The 16,799-nt window shown below is 33.4% G+C and overlaps 1 protein-coding gene across 1 annotated transcript in view; it reads left to right on the forward strand.

The window, feature by feature from the left end:
- The window catches only part of MIPOL1 (mirror-image polydactyly 1), a 295,160-nt gene that overhangs the window by 79,323 nt on the left and 199,038 nt on the right, over nucleotides 1-16,799 (forward strand). Inside the window, exon 6 of the mRNA XM_068991389.1 lies at nucleotides 12,660-12,789. Within this exon, the coding sequence (XP_068847490.1) occupies nucleotides 12,660-12,789 (130 nt within the window). The remainder of the gene's footprint in view (nucleotides 1-12,659; nucleotides 12,790-16,799) is intronic.

The following is a 16,799-nucleotide window of genomic DNA, read 5'->3' on the forward strand; positions in this document are numbered from 1 at the left end:
TCTCATTAATGACAAAATACTTTAATGTTGAATGTTTGAAAGATATTTAGTATATTTCTATAATGTCCTAAGTTGATGAAAATGAAAGTGCTATATAGTTTCTCTGGCGCTAACTAATACTGTTTTAAGTCAAAATATTCTATATTAAAAGAATGCTAAAACATCTGGACATTGAAAATTGAAAACAGGATACAAAAATGTACATCTAAAGTTTTTTTCAAATAAAATTATAATTAAAATATGTGATATTCTCAGGAAATAGCCATTTTCTTTAAGTATATGATTTGTAAATATTTGTATAAATAAGAATATTTGTATCAGTATTAGTTATGATAGCAATAAATTCAGGTACATTTATGGTATGAGACATCATGCAATAATTTAAAACCATTTATGAAGAATATTTAATGATATGAGAAAAACTTTATGACTCAAAGTTAAATGAAAATTAGGGGGAAGCTGTATTCTTGATATAATTTTGTTAAAAAACTGTATGTACATATATGTAATATAAAATTAGAGTCAAATTTTGGTTTGGTGAATGGATGTGTAAGTGCTTCAGTTACCAGTTTTCTGCCTTTTTGGGTTTTTTGCAGTGAGTGTGGATTAGATTTAGTATTAGAAATAGTAAATGTTACTTTTAAAAGATGTGATTTTTTTGTTGTTGTTACTTGCTCTCTAATCTTAAAATCATTCCTGTGATAGGTTTGACATATAAAGATTATATAAACCAAAATTCTATGAAGTCCATGTAATGGCTTTGATCAAATCTTGCCATTTTACCTATGTTGTTTTTCTTGTCTTTCTGAATTTCCCCTTATTTATTTTTTTGTCTCTATTATGTAACTTATATGTATTAGTTCATCTTATCTCCCCCCAGTTGATTGTATGATTCATAAGAATAAGAATCTTGTATAATCAAAACCATATAAAAACAAACGTTCCCAGTACTCTGTGAGACAGATTGAAGCAATGGGAAGACTATAAGCTTTGAAATCAGATGGACTAAGGTTCAAATCACAGCTTTGACCCTTAATACCAACCATGTGCCTTTGGGCAAGTTACTTATTAGCCTCTCCCGGTTTACTTTCTCCCATGTCAGATGTAAATATTAACTAATTTACCAGATTATTTTAAGGATTAGAGATAATGTATAGAAGCACCTAGGGTATAACTGGTACTCAGTAAATTGTAGCTAATATTAATATTTGGTTACTGTTATCTTTATGAAATTCTTAAACCTTTGATAATGTCAGAAGTCATGATACTATTTTTATTCTGTTTAGCTTTCAGTTAGAATTTATAGTTTACTGTTAATAGATTTTAAGAGGTAAATAAAGAGAAAAGTGAAAGAAGAAGGTTTGGAAACCAGGATTGGATGATGAGAAAAATTCCCAAAAAATATATTATCACTAATACATTTTACTTAAATACGGGTCTGATGAAATACGATGCACAAGGTTTGGGTTTTAATCTGATATGTACTTACAGTAAACCTTCATGTAGACTGTTACTGTTTCCTTTACTTCTCTGTTAGTTTTTAATGTGAATAATGTGCTATCATTGTAAAGTGATTTCATGAGTTTGAAATGCAGTTGTATCCTGTATCTTGATAAAATCTCAAATGGTTGACTTTTTACCTTCCCCTTCTTTTTTGACATCGGCAGCAGCAGCATCACCACCATTGAAACTTTTCGTAGGCATTTAATTGGAACTATGCTGACTTCTTTAAAAGTTAAACAAGAAATATTTATTGAAGGGTTTGTATATACTAGACACTGTGCTAGGCACTAAATATGCATTAGCAAATAAGACAGGTTTGGTATTTCAGACGTGTCTTTTTGTTTGCAGTCACTTCTTATTCATAATACGTCATTGTAGTCGATGGTGGTAAATGCTTACTTAGACTTTGGATTCAGACCTTTGTTCTAATCTTTTTACTACTTATCATGTGTAAGTGACAGCCTCACTAAGATTTGGTTAAAACCTACTTAATAGGTTGCTGTGACATTTAAGTGAAATAATGTTTATGAAGTAGTTAACCCATTAGAAAGCACTCAATAAGTGGTAATTATGATGATAAGGAGATGATATTAGCATCTTGTTTCCTTAAGACTTCTTGATCTAATAGGGGGCATATCAAGTGTAGCTAATATAAATATTTCATAGTTACTTATATATAGTTTTGTTTTTTATATTCCTTGTTAAAAATATATATTTTATTTACTTCATCTTATCCACATAGATTTTTGTTTGCCCTGACTTTTCAGAATTAACTTTTTCTGGAAAGTTTGAAAATATGAAAAATTTTTAAATCTCTACCAAAAAGAAAATAAAGGAAAATATATGCTACATAGGTCTTACTGTGTTTTAATTCATTAAATTATACATGTGAATAATATGATGTAAATTATTGGCATGTATGACCTTCAGATACTAGGAGATATTTCAGAGAAGCACAACTGAAACATTGTCCTTTAAGTAAGTATCTTTTCTTATCTAAATAAAAGTGATTAAATCACAAGCACTTCAAAATTTCATTTACTTAAATTGAGTTTGACAGAGATAGTACTGTATTACTTTATTTGCATCCACTTAATTTAATTTCTCTTAGGTGAGTGATGTTATAACTTTAAAAAATAATTTGTTAATAAACCTTTCATTTTTCTGAAACAATCTCAGTGGACATTTTTTATTAATCTATTGCATTTATAGTATACAGATGATGTGTGAATTTTTGCACAAAGAATATTGATTTCTTTTTGTGATATTTAGAACATTTATATTTCTTTAAAAGCCTTATTTTTCTATTTCTTAAACCCTGTCTTTAGAGTCTCTCCTCTATATGTTATTTTTCTTTCTTGCATGTCATCCATTAAAGATTAGCTGTGGAAGGTTGGAGCATGGAGAGATTATGAATGACAGAACAACTGCTGTAGAATAATAATCAGTTTTTGGTATTTAATGCTGTTTGACTTTTGCAGACACATTTCTTATTAACCTTTGGTACAAAGAGAAATCCGGGTTCCTGATATCTCATGGAGAAGATGAATTTGAGATCCTCTTCCAATTAAACTGAAATAAGGCCAATATTGGGTTTTAGCCAAAAGAACTCCTTAGTTTCTTATATAAATCTATCTATTTCTTAGTTACATTTTATATATAATTCGGTGGTTACGAAGTTTGCTTAGTTAGCATACCATACTGATTCTGCAAGCATTTAATCCACCTTTTCTAGGTAAATAGATTCTCTGTGCATCCAAATTTAGACTGCTAGTAAAAACAATTAAGTCTTTCTTATTACAGAGAATTTTCAATTATTTTTGGTAGAGACAAAATAAGTTTATTGTCCAAAGCATCAGAACATAGAATCCCTGAAATATGTAACATGTTTTTCTAGTCAGATTAATAGGTAGATGTTAAAAGTATAGAATATCATCTACTGTTGTAGCAAATATATTAAGATACCCAACTAATTAACACATAAAAGTAAAAGTTGTTTTAAGAAAATATGTACATTGTTCTCTTGTAAAAAAATTATTTGTTACTATATACCGTATCTCTGATGATGCTGATTCATATAATGATTAACAAGAACAAGAGTCATTTAGTTTGGTATATCAGAAGAACAGAAAATAACAAACTGTTACTTTTAAGAAATAATACACATTGGAATTCCATTTCTCTGTATATATAATGGGCATTGGACTTCCCAGGTAGCACTAGCGGTAAAGAACCCGCTTGCCAATGCAGGAGACGAAAGAGGTGCAGGTTCAATCCCTGGGTCAGGAAGATCCCTGGAGGAAGGCATGACAACCCACTCCAGTATTTTTGCCTGGAGAATCTCATGAACAGAGGAGACTGGCAGTCTCCACGCCATAGGTTCACAATGAGTTGGACACGACTAAAGCGACTTAGCATGCACGTGTGCATAATGGGCATTAATAAAATATGCTAGCCTTTAATCTAAAACCTAAATGCTGTAACAGTATTAATATAATGATACACCACATATATCTCTGTTGCATGTTTATTAATTTGGAAGAAAAAAGGATTTCAAGAATATGGCTAGTTATTTCAGATTAAAACAAAAAGGTCCATATCTGTGAAATGCAGCAAGTAGAAATATTGATAGAATGCAAATTATATTACTATCTGTGGCTGTAGAATCCTTTGAGTATTAAAATTGTAATGAGTGCTAGGTCAAATAATGCTTACAGGTAGAGTATGGCCAATTTTATAACCTCCCTCCCTAGAAAAGTTTGCATTTTTCTGGAAACAACAAAATGAACATGAGAAAACAAAAACCATTATACATAACAATAACCAACAATTGGGAATATTTTACTAGGTATGGCATGCTATGGACTTTAGCATGATATCAGGCATTTGAGAGCTTATCATGCAATTTGGGTATTTAAAATAAAAATAACAAAAGACTTCTCAAAAAATGATTCCTGACTTTTTCCATATGTTTAATTATTTCTAAAGAGGAAAATGTTTAGGTAACAATTATATTTCACAGAATTTTCCCATTGATATCTATTAAAATTTAAAGTGTATATTCTGTGCAGAAAATAGGTTAAATACCCCTTAAAATTATATTTCAAAAGTGCATAAAATAATTGATTTGAATCCTTCAGAGATAACCTTCTCTTTCACAGTAAAAATTGTAGCTAATATCAGATATATTGAAGGTTTGAATGTAAAGATCACATTTTTAGGAAGTGTTTTATATAGTCTTTGCATTATTTTTACTAAATACATGTATGAAATGATGGCAGGTTTTGCCAGAAAGTTGCCGTTTTATAGTTTTGCTCCTTAGTATTTTGTATAATTTTCTAATTAATCTTTGGCAGTTTCTATACTCTTGGAAAGTATAAATTTATAGCAAGTTTACAGAGGAAAATTTTAAAACATAGTAAAAAGCTTAAAAAGCTGATTTTTAATGTAGTAATCATACTTCTAGGAATTTTCCTAACTCATTGTCTGTGTACATACATAAAGATTCGTGTAGAAAGATGTTCATTACAGTGTTGTTCATATAGTGAATAATTGGAAATGGTATAAAATCTTATTTTAGGAGCATCCTGGTTCAGTTAAATATGTCATGTCCCTATGATAAAAGTCTATTCTATTCTATTTTATACCTTTGATGAATACTAAATAATTTGAAAACATGTTCTATTTGTCTTAAATATACACAGAAAGTTACAAAACTATGCAAAATATTTCTGTCTCCACATTTTTACTGTGAGTGTGTATTATTTTTCAATCAAAAAAGGTTACTTACAGAATAATCATGTAAAATCTTGAACATTTATTCCAGTTTTTGAAAAATAATATTCTGGTTTACTAAAGAAGTTCAGAAGAAATAAGTTGAATTCAGCAATGTAATGCCAAGAACAGAACCACCAAACTACTTGAAGTATGTTGGTTAGTTCCCTACTGGTGTGTGGTATTTACAACCTGTGTTTAATTTACAATAAACAACTTATGCCAACAAAGAGAAATTATAGATTTTACGGAAATTAAGACATAATGTAATATTTGTGGTTCTGGAATGTATACATATTGTGATTTCATAAAACATTAAATATTATTTGTGAGGAATTCATTTAACCACATGTAAAGCAATAATAAAAAATATTCATATAATATGAAATTTGGTAATCTTTAACCAAACTATTACCTATATTTATTGCTTAGAATTTTGGAATTTGAATTATAATCAGTGATTATTTTCTATGTTTCAGATTCAAATCCTAATGATTTCTTCTTCCCTCTTGGCAGTTCAGCCTTTTCTATTTAAATAACTACCTTGAGGATGTTAAATGGATTCTTTTTCTCGGGAAATGTCTGTCTTCCAAATTATGTTATTTAGAGAATTATGATTTCATGTTTAAACTAGAATGTTTTCCAATAAACCGTCTTACTTCTACTGTATTTTAAAAGTAGTTTGGGAAGTGTAGAATATGGGTTTGTCAATAGACTTGGGTTCTACTAAGAAAATATGTACTCTGTCTTGACTCAATAAACTCATACTTAGTATGGTTTAGCTTCTTCATATTTACTTTTGCTCATATTAGAAAACAATTAGCTTACTAAACAAATTTGAGTATTTGGGGGTGGGGAGTGGGGTGATCCTCTCTGAATCTTTCTCATTTGACTAAGAATTATAGGATATTTGATAACCATGTTTAAAAATGGAGATATCCAAATATTATTGTAAACACCCAATGATTTGTTTTACCTACAATACAAGTATTTTACTTGGTTGGCTTACATAGTAGCTAATAATATTTGTTAATGTAATTTAACTGCTGTGAACCTTTACTGAACAAATATTGAAATTTATTCAAGTCAAAGAAAGAGAATCTCTAATGACTTTTGTTAAAGCTTCTATTTAATAGTTAAGGAGAAAAGTTTGTATGACATACGAGATGCAATTAACAGTAGATTTTACATTTAATAAAAAGAAAGAAGCATACGTATTTGCTTTATTCATTCCATCATAATTTGCATTAGAGCTGTGGGTGTTTAATGAGCAAATTCCAACTAAAATGCTATATTGATTTTCTAGTGAACTTTGTAATAGTCACCTACCTTGGAAAAGCTCTGTGTTTACAATTAAGTTTTCTTTACTAAAAATGTTTGAGAGTTGCATATTGATTCTTTAAAAGTATGAATTCTAGAAAAAGAATCAGGTTTTTCATAATCTCAAATTTAACATATAATCTAGTATAGTTGTTGAAATTACTATTTTGTAACGCTTTACTTTTGGAAAACTTTTCATAACATTTATAAAATGCATAATCAGATTGTGTGTGTGTGTTTTATGGTATTTTAAATTTTAACCTTAGAATATTCCTTTAAATGCACACATTATTCATATATTTAGAACTGATACAGCATTATAGAGGAAAAAAAACATTTTCTCTTTATCATATAGGACCAAATAAACTCTTCATGTAAAGCATTTATCCTTAAGCATAGAGATAGTGAAAGTCACTCAGTTGTGTCCGACTCTTTGCGACCTCATAGACTATACAGTCCATGGAATTCTCCAGGCCAGAATACTGGAGTGGGTAGCGTTTCCCTTCTCTAGGGGATCTTCCCAACCCAGGGATCGAACCCAGGTCTCCTGCATTGCAGGCAGATTCTCTACCAGCTGAGCCACAAGGGAAGCCCAATAATAAATTAAGTAAGTGTGCTATTTACGTAAAATAGAATTAAGCCACTGAAATAATGTTATAATGTCACAGTAAGTTGGCAATTGCTGAGGCAAGCCATAAATATCAGGAAGTAAACTAAAGACAGGTGGGCATGAAAGAATTCTGATGTTCATAAGGCAACCAAGTATGTTAAGTAAGTCTGCAGATGCTGAATATAAAAGTTAATATTTGGGAACTCTGGGGTTTTCATATTGTCATTTAGTCACATGTCTGACTCTTATGACCCCTTGGACTGTAGTCCGTCAGGCTCCTCTGTCCATGGCATTTCTCAGGCAAGCCTACTGGAGTGGGTTGCCATTTCCTTCTCCAAACTAGACATTAAAAGCCCTTAATAGTCACAGCCTTACCTTTTCAATCAAGTGTTAAATTGTATATAAAGTAGAACACAGCTTACACTAAATGTCACTTTATAAAGATCTCATCACACTATACAGAAGTGATAGAAGCCTGTGGCATTAAAAATTTAGTAAATAGTGCTTTGGGACTTTCCAGGTGGAGCTAAGTAGTAAAGAACCCGCTTGCCACTGCAGGAACCATAAGAGGTTCAATCCTTGCATCAGGAAGATGCCCTGAAGGAGGGCATGGCAGCCTGCTCCAATATTCTTGCTGGAGAATCCCATGGACTGAGGAGCCTGGAGGGCTACAGTCCATAGCGTGGCAAAAAGTTGGACACAACTGAAGTGACTTCACACACACACAAATTGTGTTTTGACCTTTTGATGTGCCAGAATATTACAGGGCAATAAAACATACATGTTAATTGGTACCTAGGTCACTGTTTAGCATCATTTTATTCATCTTATCTTACCCACAAATTAGAAGTATTTTATAATATAAAAATTTAAAAATATCTTGAGTACCATATTTTGTACAAATGTGTCTTTATAGTATACTGTATAATATAGAATGTGTTCTGAATAAAATCTTACTCAATTCCCATTTGTACTTTTTCCATATTAATGAAAAAGCCTAAAAAGTAAGAAATGTTGAAATGATTATAGATAGCAATGATCCAAATTAATCAAAATCACATTTTTAATATGTCTAGAAATGAAGCTAAATTGTGAGACTGTGGGTTGAAGGTGATGATGGTAATGGTGGCATGGAAATAATGTTTGTTGAGAATCTGCTTTATATGACCAAGAGCTTTTATATGTCATCTCATTTAATTTTCCCTAATAACCATAAATGATGGTATTCATTTTATACACCTGAACTGTGACTAAAATAATTTAAGAAATATAAAAAAAACCAAATTGCCTAACTTTATGGTGATAACACCTTGGATCTGAATCAAAGCCCATATTCTTCATAATATCTCAAAGTTTTCTCTAATCCTTTTCTAGGGTTGTATACAACTAACCGGAGATTGTATACAACTAACGGGAAAATAAAACTCACTGTTGTGTACTACATTATAGGCAAAAGTTTCTTTCAAAAAAGCGTGATGAATTGATGCATACACACAGAATAGTGTGGCCACAAGCAAGCACTTAACAGTAATGATATAGACAAAAAATATATGAAGATTGTACTCGGAAGTAGTAGATCTTCCAAAAGCTATGTTTATAGCAAGAATTTCTTAACTTTATCTAAACTGTTGTTTAAAAGCATTTGATTTTATGCATGTGGATATCCAATTGTTCTAGCACAATTTGTTATGTAGTTTGCTTATCCATTCATCTGTTACTAGAAGTCTGGGGTGTTTCTGAGTTTTTACTATTATAAATAAAAATGCTGTGAATATTTGTGTTTAAGTCTTCACATGCACATAATCTTTAATTTTTTTGGATAAATACTTTTGAATGGAGTAGCTGAATCTTTATGGTGGGTATATGTTTACTTTTTTAAGAAACTACAAAATGTGGTTATACTATCTTACATTCTACCAGAAGTGTATAAGTGGTCCAGGTGCTTTTTTGTTTTTTACATCCTTGCCAACATCTTTTATCAGTCTTTCCTATAAGTCATCGTAATAAGTTTGTAAGTTGACCCTTGAACAAAACCGATTTAGACTCCACAGGCCACCTATACGTGTAATTTTTTTCCAATAAATGCACACTGCAGTACTGCATGATCTGTGGTTCTGCATGGATACAGAGGACCAGCTGTAAAGTTATACACAGATTTTTGTCCAAAGTAGTTAGGGGGAGGATACCTCTAACTTTCATGTTGTTCAAGGGTCAAGTGTCTATGATGGCTATCTCATAGTTTTAATTTACATTTCTCTAATGACTGAACATGTTGAACACCTTTTCTTGTGCCTGTTACCATCAGTATATCTGATAAAAAGTCTTCAAGTTTTTTTTCCCCAATTTTAATTGTTTCTTTTCCTTGTTATTGAACTTTGACAGTTTTTAAAATTACATTCTAGATGCAAGTCTTTTATCAGATACATACTTTGCAGATATTTTCTTCCAGTCTGTGGCTTCTCTCTTTTTTCCCCCTTATCAGCATCTTTGAAGATTGGAAGTTCTTAATTGAATTAAATTGCATCATTTCTTTTTAGATTTCACATATAAAGGATAAGGTATAGGTTTAATGTGCTAGTTATTTTTTTATACATTAAAATGACACATAACTATATAAAATGTATTTCACGTCCTATATTTTGTGAACTACTGACGTAGAAGGAATATAATGATAGAGGATGCAGGAAGGTAGGCTAGAACTAGACTCCAGTTTTCCTTAAATGTTGGACTAAGACTCCCCTTTCCCCCTTGGAATCGATGTGGCAGCAGGAAGGAGAAGAGTAACTTGTATTCCTCAGAGTTTTATGAAGATTATCTTTTGATAGATGGAGGGGTACCTTAGTGAAGTCACCTGTCCTATTTTTCTCTCCTTGAAAATTTGATATGTGCTTAACTTTCTGTTATGAATTGAATCAGTTTTCTTTCTCTTTAATGTTGCCCTTGCTTTAATTCAGGATTTCATTATTTCTCACCTGGACTCATAAAATCTAGTGTTGGATTAAGGGGCATGTACAGTCTAACAGCTTTTCTCTGATCGCTGTTTCAGACACTCTGAATGCTAATCTCTGGGTGTTTCCTCTAAAACACAGATCTGATCAATTTGTGCCTATTTTTCTAGAAGTCATTTATCTAGGGTTGCATATTTATTTCTGGGTAGCTTTAAGTTTCAGGGAAAGGGTTATTCTTGTGGGTTATTGATGTGAATTCTTGCATAGATCACTCCTATGTCTCTCTACTGGAATCTGCTTCCATGTTTGCCCCACCTATGAACAATTTCTCCCGCAGAAGCCAGAGTTCCTTTTTAAACATATATGTGAGTCTGTCATTTGCTTGCTCATAAACCTCCATTGCTACCGTCATGTTTTGTTGTTTAGTCTCTAAGTCATGTCCGATGCTTTGTAACAGATCTGAATTCCCTGCTATGACTTAGAGTGTGATCCCCAAGAACCCTCACCCTCTCTCGCTGTGCTCCAGTCATATTAATGTTGTTTTAGCAATATTCTAGGGCCTTAGTCGCAGTTTTTCTTCAACTTCTTCTACTTTCAAATATAAATATGGTTTTCTTCCTTTATTTGGATGTACTGAAATGTCACTTACTTAAAAAGATCTTTTCTGACTACTCTTTCTAAAATAGTCTGCTCTAATCCACGTGTACCAAATCACTCTATTTTCTATGTATTTTCCTTTAAAGCAATATGTCTCCATACCTCCCTATCTAATTTTTGGTCTGTTTTTCTCACTATTGTCTGTTTTCCTGTAATGGAATGTATACTGCCGGGTGATACGGACTTCTAGGACCACTATATTCTTATTCCTTAAAACTGGATTGATGACTGCCACAGGAACTATATAAATATTTGATGAATTAATTAATTTATTGAATATTTATCTTGCCTCAGGCTCAGCTTCTTAGAAATGATTGTGCCTTTTGTTTTACCATTGCATGATCCATTTTACACTCTATTATGGAAAAGATATAGTTGATTTTTTTCTCAGGGTTTCTTTTTTACTGCTTATATTTTAAGTAATATAAAAGTAACTATCTTGATGAAAGTATATTAGTCTATGACGAATCTTGGTACAAAACTCAGTATTCTGTGACCTAAAGGAATGTTTCAAATGTCTTTCCTGAGTTTATTTTGTGGTTTGACAATAAAAATAAATGTGTTCAGTGATGTAAGTATTTGAGCCCCTTTCTAAAATTGCGGTGATATTTTAAGTTATATAAGATTTCAAGTAGAAATTCAGTTTGAGAAATGACAATTTCAGATAACGTATAAGCTCCTTCAGTAGTGCTGCAGAAATTTAAATGAAGTCATTTGCATTGTAATCAATATAAATGGTGCCTCTGGAGATGTGCCATGCTAAACTAGTGTGCACCCATGTCCTCGCCTCTTTCCTCTTCTTTCATCATCTTACTGAGGTAACTACTGTCCTGAAGTTGGTGTTTACCATTTTCATGTTCATTTTAATATTTTTACTAATTCTGTCTATCCACAATAGTTAGATTTGCTTTATTTTGCAATTTCTGTATTTTTCAGATTTTCATTTTTGAGATTTGTCCATTTGTCTATAGTTAATTCATTTTAAATGCTGCCTTGTATTCCACTTTTAATGTATAGAAATTTATTGCTGCTCCAATTATTCTACATTAGGTTATTTGTGAGTTTTTGTTATTATATAATGTTGAGATAAACATTTTTATACATGCTTCCTAAACATTTTTATACTTCTTTCCTGGTACTGATGTGCAAGAATTTCTCATGTGCTTCATACCAAAGAGGAGATTCAGTTCAGTTCAGTTCAGTTCAGTCGCTCAGTCGTGTCCGACTCTTTGCGACCCCATGAGGAGATTAGCCAGGTTATAAATGAGGCACAGCTTAAGCATTGCCAAATTGCTCTTCAGATGGTTGTAGAAATATATATGCCTATCTGCAATATATTTGAGTGTTTCTGTTATTTCACAAGCTCAATATTTTTTATTATTTAATGTTTTAATTTTTTATTTTATGTGTATGAAGTGGTATCTCACTTTTGCAGTAGCTTTAAAAGAATGTTTAAGTGGTTGCTGCTGATGCTGCTAAGTCGCTTCAGTTGTGTCCGACTCTGTGCGACCCCATAGACGGCAGCCCACCAGGCTCCCCCGTCCCTGGGATTCTCCAGGCAAGAATGCTGGAGTGGGTTGCTATTTCCTTCTCCAGTGCATGAAAGAGAAAAGTGAAAGTGAAGTCGCTCAGTCATGTCGACTCTTTGCGACCCCAGGGACTGCAGCCTACCAGGCTCCTCTGTCCATGGGATTTTCCAGGCAAGAGTACTGGAGTGGGTTGCCATTGCCTTCTCAAGTGGTTAATTGATGCCAATTCAGTTGAATAAATGAATTCTTTTATTTTTGCTAAAAGCATGCATTTTCTTCTGTATTCTCTAATTAATTTTGAATTATGTATTTTGGTAGCTCTGGTTGAAGAGGTGTATCTTGCACAGAAAGAACGTGATGAAGCTATTATGTCTCGACTGCAGTTAGCCAATGAGGAGAGAGATGAAGCAATTGCACGAGCCAAGCATATGGAAATGTCTCTAAAATTGTACGTATGCTTGTAAAACCACATGTGACATCAGGAGCATTTATAAAGTGCATGAATTATGTGATGGTTACACGTTCAAAAATGTTATAATTACAGTGGTAAATTCCGTATCCCCAGTCTTTCTTTAGAACTTTTGTCATGCTAGTAGTTTTCAGTCACTAAACAGAGAGGCAGAGAGGGAGGAAGAGAGGCAGAGAGGGAGGAAGGAAGGGAAACATTCAGGAAAGTGACTTTCTTTCTTCACAGTGCTGTTGTTGATGTCCTTACTCTGCTTTCTTTTGTGACTCCTCTTTTCTTCCTCTCCTTCTTGATTTATTTCAGCTCTCTGGCTTCTTTTACTGCTTTCTGCTTGCTGTGCTCATTTATCGTCTCCAGTACTTTTTACTTCTTTTAGTTGTGAATCTTAAAACTTAATGACACCTGAAATAGGGTAGAGCCTGAGAATCTACATTTTTAGCAGGCAATCCAGGTGATTCTGATATAGATAAATACTGGACCACACTTAGATAAACTTGGGTCAGGAAGATCCCCTGGAGAAGGGAATGGCTACCCACTCCAGTATTCTTGCCTGGAGAATCCCATCGACAGAGGAGCCTATCAGGCCATAGTCCATAGGGTCACAAAGAGTCAGACACAACCTAGCAACTAAACTTTCACTTTTTTAAAGAAACAATGCACTGGAAAGAAGTACTTCAATGTTAATGTGCACTCCAATCATGGGGGAATATTGTTAAAATGCAGATTCTTGATAGGTAGGTCTGGAGCAGGGCCTGAGATTCTGCCTTTTGCCAAGCTCCCAGATCATGCAAATGATGCTAATCTAAGAAGTCCACTTTGGGTAGAAAGGCCCTAGAGCATCTATAGACTATAATAATCTAGTATTTTATGTTGATCCCTCTGTATATTTATTGAATGTTTCTTTTGCCCAGCGTTGTTCTAGACTCTCTGAGGGATCACAGTCAAATACTAATTAAAACATGGTGGGAAGTTCCCTAGCAGTCCGGTGGTTAGGACTGTATGCTTCCACTGCAGGAGGCACATGTTTGATCCCTGGTTGGGGATCTATGATCCCACAAGCCACATCGTGTGGACAAAAAAGCCAAAAAGGTACAAAAAAAGTGGTGGTTTATTTGACAGCAAGCATTAAATAGTTAATATTGCAGTGCTCAGGTTGTGACTAGATAGCATGATTTGGTTTTTGTTTATATTAAAGGGTTTTTTTGAAGGCTCATTCAAAAAGTAGATAGACTCATTATAAACATTAAGTTCATTGACAAATAAAAATAAAGGAAAAAATATTAGCTAAATTCTACACTGCCTACTCCCAAAAAACTTTCATTTTATCAATAGGGAAACATTATTCCAAACATTTTTCTTTGCATATATAAACTACTGTCTGGAAGGATAGATGGTTGATGATTGAATAGATGCTTGCAACATGCTAAGTTGCTAGAGTTGTATCCAACTCTTTGCAGCCCTTTGGACAGTAGCCCGTCTGGCTTGCTGTCCGTGTAATTCTCCAGGCAAGAATACTGGAGTAGATTACCATTTCCTTCTTCAGAGGATCTTCCTGACCCAGGGATTGAACCTAAGTCTCCTGTGTCTCCTGCATCACAGGCAGATTCTTTACCACTGAGCCACCAGGGAAGCCAATAGAATTGATTTGATAAAAATTAGTTCATTTTCTACATTCTGTTTTATATGAGAGGCATTATATTATCGAGGTGAAGAGCATAGATTCCACACCCAGTGACCTGTCTTTGAATGTTGACTCTTTGCTTCCTAGCTGTACAACCATGGACAAACTATTCAAGTTTCTGAAACTACAAAATGTGGAAGTAGTGGCTATTTTTATATTGATTGTTATGAGGACTAAAGGATTTAAAAAGTATTGAAAAGTACTTGTAGCAGTTCTGCATAAATATTACTTGGATTTAAGAGTAATAAGCAGTTGTGAAACTGAAGAAAATTTTGAACATGAGGCACTGTTTTCTCCCAGAGATTGAACCCAGGTCTCCTGCATTGCAGGCAGATTCTTTACCATCTGAGACACCACGGAAGCCCCATTTTCTCTCAGTAAGATACATTAATTCCCTAAGGATCCTTTTAAATTTAAGAAAAGAGACTGCAAGACATTAAGGTGTTAGAATCTCATCAATATTTTTTATGTAGTGTTTTTCAGTTCAGTTCAGTTCAGTTGCTCAGTATGTCCAACTCTTTGCGACTCCATGAATCGCAGCACGCCAGGCCTCCCTGTCCATCACCAACTCCCGGAGTTCACTAAGACTCACGTCCATCGAGTCAGTGATGCCATCCAGCCATCTTATCCTCGGTCGTCCCCTTCTCCTCCTGCCCCCAATCCCTCTCAGCATCAGAGTCTTTTCCAATGAGTTAACTCTTCGCATGAGGTGGCCAAAGTACTGGAGTTTCAGCTTTAGCATCATTCCTTCCAAAGAAATCCCAGGGCTGATCTCCTTCAGAATGGACTGGTTGGATCTCCTTGCAGTCCAAGGGACTCTCAAGAGTCTTCTCCAACACCACAGTTCAAAAGCATCTATTCTTCGGCGCTCAGCCTTCTTCACAGTCCAACTCTCACATCCATACATGACCACAGGAAAAACCATAGCCTTGACTAGATGGACCTTAGTCAGCAAAGTAATGTCTCTGCTTTTGAATATGCTATCTAGGTTGGTCATAACTTTTCTTCCAAGGAGTAAACTTCTTTTAATTTCATGGCTGCAGTCATCATCTGCAGTGATTTTGGAGCCAAAAAAACACCAAAATCTGACACTGTTTCCACTGTTTCCCCATCTATTTGCCATGAAGTGATGGGACCAGATGCCATGATCTTTGTTTTCTGAATGTTGAGCTTTAAGCCAACTTTTTCGCTCTCCACTTTCACTTTCATCAAGAGGCTTTTTAGTTCCTCTTCACTTTCTGCTCTATGGGTGGTGTCATCTGCATATCTGAGGTTATTGATATTTCTCCCGGCAATTTTGATTCCAAGCTTGTGCTTCTTCCAGCCCAGCGTTTCTCTGCATAGAAGTTAAATAAGCAGGGTGACAATATACAGCCTTGACATACTCCTTTTCCTATTTGGAACCAGTCTGTTGTTCCATGTCCAGTTCTAACTGTTGCTTCCTGACCTGCATATAGGTTTCTCAAGAGGCAGGTCAAGTGGTCTGGTATTCCCATCTCTTTCAGAGTTTTCCATGGTTTATTGTGATCCACACAGTTTTAGTTTTTTAGTTAAACAATATTATGTGACTCAGCTATGAAATAATAATTTTGAACTCCTTTTTTTCTTTTTCTTTATGAGTTCTACTTTCCAAAATTTTATAAAGTTACATTGGATACAATAGCCAAAGTACTTCTCTGGGTTTAACCTTAAATTTATAGTTTAAAGAATTAAGAATCATTGCTGAAACTTTTATCATACATGGCATTTTTACACCTGAGTTCCTTATTGTGGGAAATTCCTGGGTGACCAAATTTCATTTTCAAATAGTCTTTTAAGGAAAGGTTTATAAATACTTTATTCTAAACTTTAATATGCTCCAGACTGGCTGTTTATTATCCTTATATTCAAAGTGGTTATGAATAAAATTCTTGGCTCACGTATTTTTCATTCTAAACATTGTAAAAAATGTTACTGACTTTTCTGACATCAAGTTTGTCTGAAAAGAAGTCTAGCGTCCATCAGATTCCTTTTTCCCTCACTTAAAGGTAGTTTATTTTTTCCTGCCTGGATACCAGAAGGATTTTCCTTTATTCTTGAAGTAGAACAGCTTAATCAGGATGCTTGTGTTGATTATTATGTAATAATATTTTTAGAATCACAGCATGTCTTTCTAAAGACTATTTGATTCTTCCTTTATTTCAGGGAAATTTTAGATTTTTAAATTTTATTTTATTTTTGGTTTTCTATTTTATTTTTAAAAATTTTTTAAGTTAAATTTATTTATTTTAATTGGAGGCTAATTACTTTACAATATTGTATTGGTTTTGTG

Source organism: Capricornis sumatraensis, chromosome 19 (genome assembly GCF_032405125.1).
Source record: "Capricornis sumatraensis isolate serow.1 chromosome 19, serow.2, whole genome shotgun sequence".
Lineage (NCBI taxonomy): Eukaryota > Metazoa > Chordata > Mammalia > Artiodactyla > Bovidae > Capricornis > Capricornis sumatraensis.